Genomic DNA, 2,500 nt, shown 5'->3' with positions numbered 1-2,500 from the left:
TATCATTTGCAAAAGTTTTCAGATGATTCTGCCCTGGTAGGCTACATCATTAATAATGACTTTAGAGCGTATGAAGAAGAGGTTGGTAGCTTTGTTGAATGGTGTGATGAAGCACAGCTCATCTTAAATGTTGAGAAGACAAAAGAGCTTACCATTGATTTTAGACGTAAAAAAACTGAGGTTAGCCCAATTTTAATCAGAGACCAGCCTGTTGAGATAGCTTCTTGCTATAAGTACTTGGGTGTACATGTGGATAGTAAACTGGATTGGAAGATGCACAGTAGTGCCACACTCAAGAAATCTCAGTCCAGGATGTTCTTCCTCAGGAAACTCAGGTCTTTTAATGTTAGCAGGCCCATTTTAAACACTTTTTACAATGGGATTCTGGCCAGTGTCCTCTTTTATGCGGTGGTATGCTGGGGTAGCTGTTTGGCAGTGGAGGATAGGAACAGGCTAAATAAACTCATTAGGAAAGCGGGTTCAGTCATTGGTCTCAGCCAAAGTGCCCTGGAAGACGTGATAGAACAGAGAACCATGAGGAAAATAAAAAGGATTGTGTCACAAGATGACCACCCTCTCCACAGCTTTTTTATAAAAAGTGGTAGGAGTCAGCGACTCCTGTTTCCCAGCTGCTCAACTGAGAGATTCAGGAGATCTTTTGTGCCTTCTGCAGTCAGGCTTTTAAATAAGCACCTCTGACATCAGGGTTGATTTTCTTAATTATTTATAATTTATTGTTACCTTTTTTTTTTTTTTTTTTTTTTTTACCTCCTCCTCCTATACTGCTGTATGTTGCACATGTTGGTAGTCCACTGCCATGGTCTGCTTTGCTGTCTGCTTGTGTCCTGTCTAACTGTATGTTGCTTTTCCTGTTGCTGTGTCTTGCTTTATGTTACTGTGTGTCATGTTGTGCTTTGCTTACGTTGTTGTCTGTATGGTGGCACTGAGTTTCCCCTTTAGGGGATTATTAAAGTTATCCTTAAGGGCCGTTCACACCAAGAACGATAACGATAACGATAACTATAAACAAATATCGCTCTCGTTAATATGAATGACAACGTTCACACCTAAACTATAACGATAACGACATGAAGAACGATATCGTTGTTGATCACTTTCAGAGCGATTTTGAGAACGATAAAAAGCTAACAGCCAATCAGAACCCATAATATTCTAGCCATCACATTCATTAACACGAGGAGAGACTTTTCTTATCGTTGGCCAGTGTGGACGCTTTTATCGTTATGGTTATAGTTATCGTTATCGTTATCGTTCTTGGTGTGAACGGCCCTTAACTGTATGTTGCTTTTCCTGTTGCTGTGTCTTGCTTTATGTTACTGTGTGTCATGTTGTGCTTTGCTTATGTTGTTGTCTGTATGGTGGCACTGAGTTTCCCCTTTAGGGGATTATTAAAGTTATCCTTAAGGGCCGTTCACACCAAGAACGATAACGATAACGATAACTATAACCATAACGATAAAAGCGTCCACACTGGCCAACGATAAGAAAAGTCTCTCCTCGTGTTAATGAATGTGATGGCTAGAATATTATGGGTTCTGATTGGCTGTTAGCTTTTTATCGTTCTCAAAATCGCTCTGAAAGTGATCAACAACGATATCGTTCTTCATGTCGTTATCGTTATAGTTTAGGTGTGAACGTTGTCATTCATATTAACGAGAGCGATATTTGTTTATAGTTATCGCTATCGTTATCGTTCTTGGTGTGAACGGGCCTTTATCCTTCTCCTCACCTCGCAGCTGCCGGTGAAGCTGAGCGTGTACATGTCGCGCAGGGCGCCGCCGGAGAAGCACCAGATGGCCGTGAAGCTGAGCAGCGCGTAGAAGGCCAGGATGAGCGCGTAGTCGGCCACTAGGAGGCGCCCCAGGTGCCGCTTGCGCGAGACGGGCGTGATGAGCGAGGGCAGCGAGTGCTGGCACATGAAGGAGTAGACGCACACGCCAAACAGGTTGGGCACGCCGCGCCAGTCCGCCACCGGGGGGCGCCCCTCGCCAGAGCCCGAGCCGATACGCATCAGCGCCAGCACGATCATCATGGTGAACGCTGTGGAGAGAGGGGGGGGGGGAGAGAGGGAGAGATGTTAAACACAACACGATCATCATGGTGAACGCTGTGGAGAGAGGGGGGGGGAGAGAGAGGGAGAGATGTTAAACACAACACGATCATCATGGTGAACGCTGTGGAGAGAGGGGGGGGGAGAGAGAGGGAGAGATGTTAAACACAACACGATCATCATGGTGAACGCTGTGGGGGGGGGAGAGAGAGGGAGAGATGTTAAACACAACACGATCATCATGGTGAACGCTGTGGAGAGAGAGAGGGGGGGGGGGGGGAGGGGGGGGGGAGAGAGGGGGGGGGAGATGTTAAACACTGGTCAACACGATCATCATGGTGAACGCTGTGGAGAGAGAGAGGGAGAGATGTTAAACACGATCATCATGGTGAACGCTGTGGAGAGAGAGAGGGAGAGATGTTAAACACG

The 2,500-nt window shown here is 46.1% G+C and overlaps 1 protein-coding gene across 1 annotated transcript in view; it reads right to left on the bottom strand.

Moving 5' to 3' along the window:
- Positions 1 to 2,500, bottom strand: part of tmem104 (transmembrane protein 104) — a gene marked incomplete at its 5' end in the record, with an annotated part of 49,576 nt that overhangs the window by 3,286 nt on the left and 43,790 nt on the right. The window contains 1 exon segment of the mRNA XM_062526522.1: positions 1,751 to 2,061. Coding sequence (XP_062382506.1) covers positions 1,751 to 2,061 — 311 coding nt within the window.

The sequence above is a fragment of the Sardina pilchardus genome, chromosome 22 (assembly GCF_963854185.1).
Source record: "Sardina pilchardus chromosome 22, fSarPil1.1, whole genome shotgun sequence".
In the NCBI taxonomy this organism is placed as follows: Eukaryota; Metazoa; Chordata; class Actinopteri; order Clupeiformes; family Clupeidae; genus Sardina; species Sardina pilchardus.
Note: the sequence above shows the minus strand (reverse complement) of the source record. Positions and strands in the feature narration are given on the sequence as shown.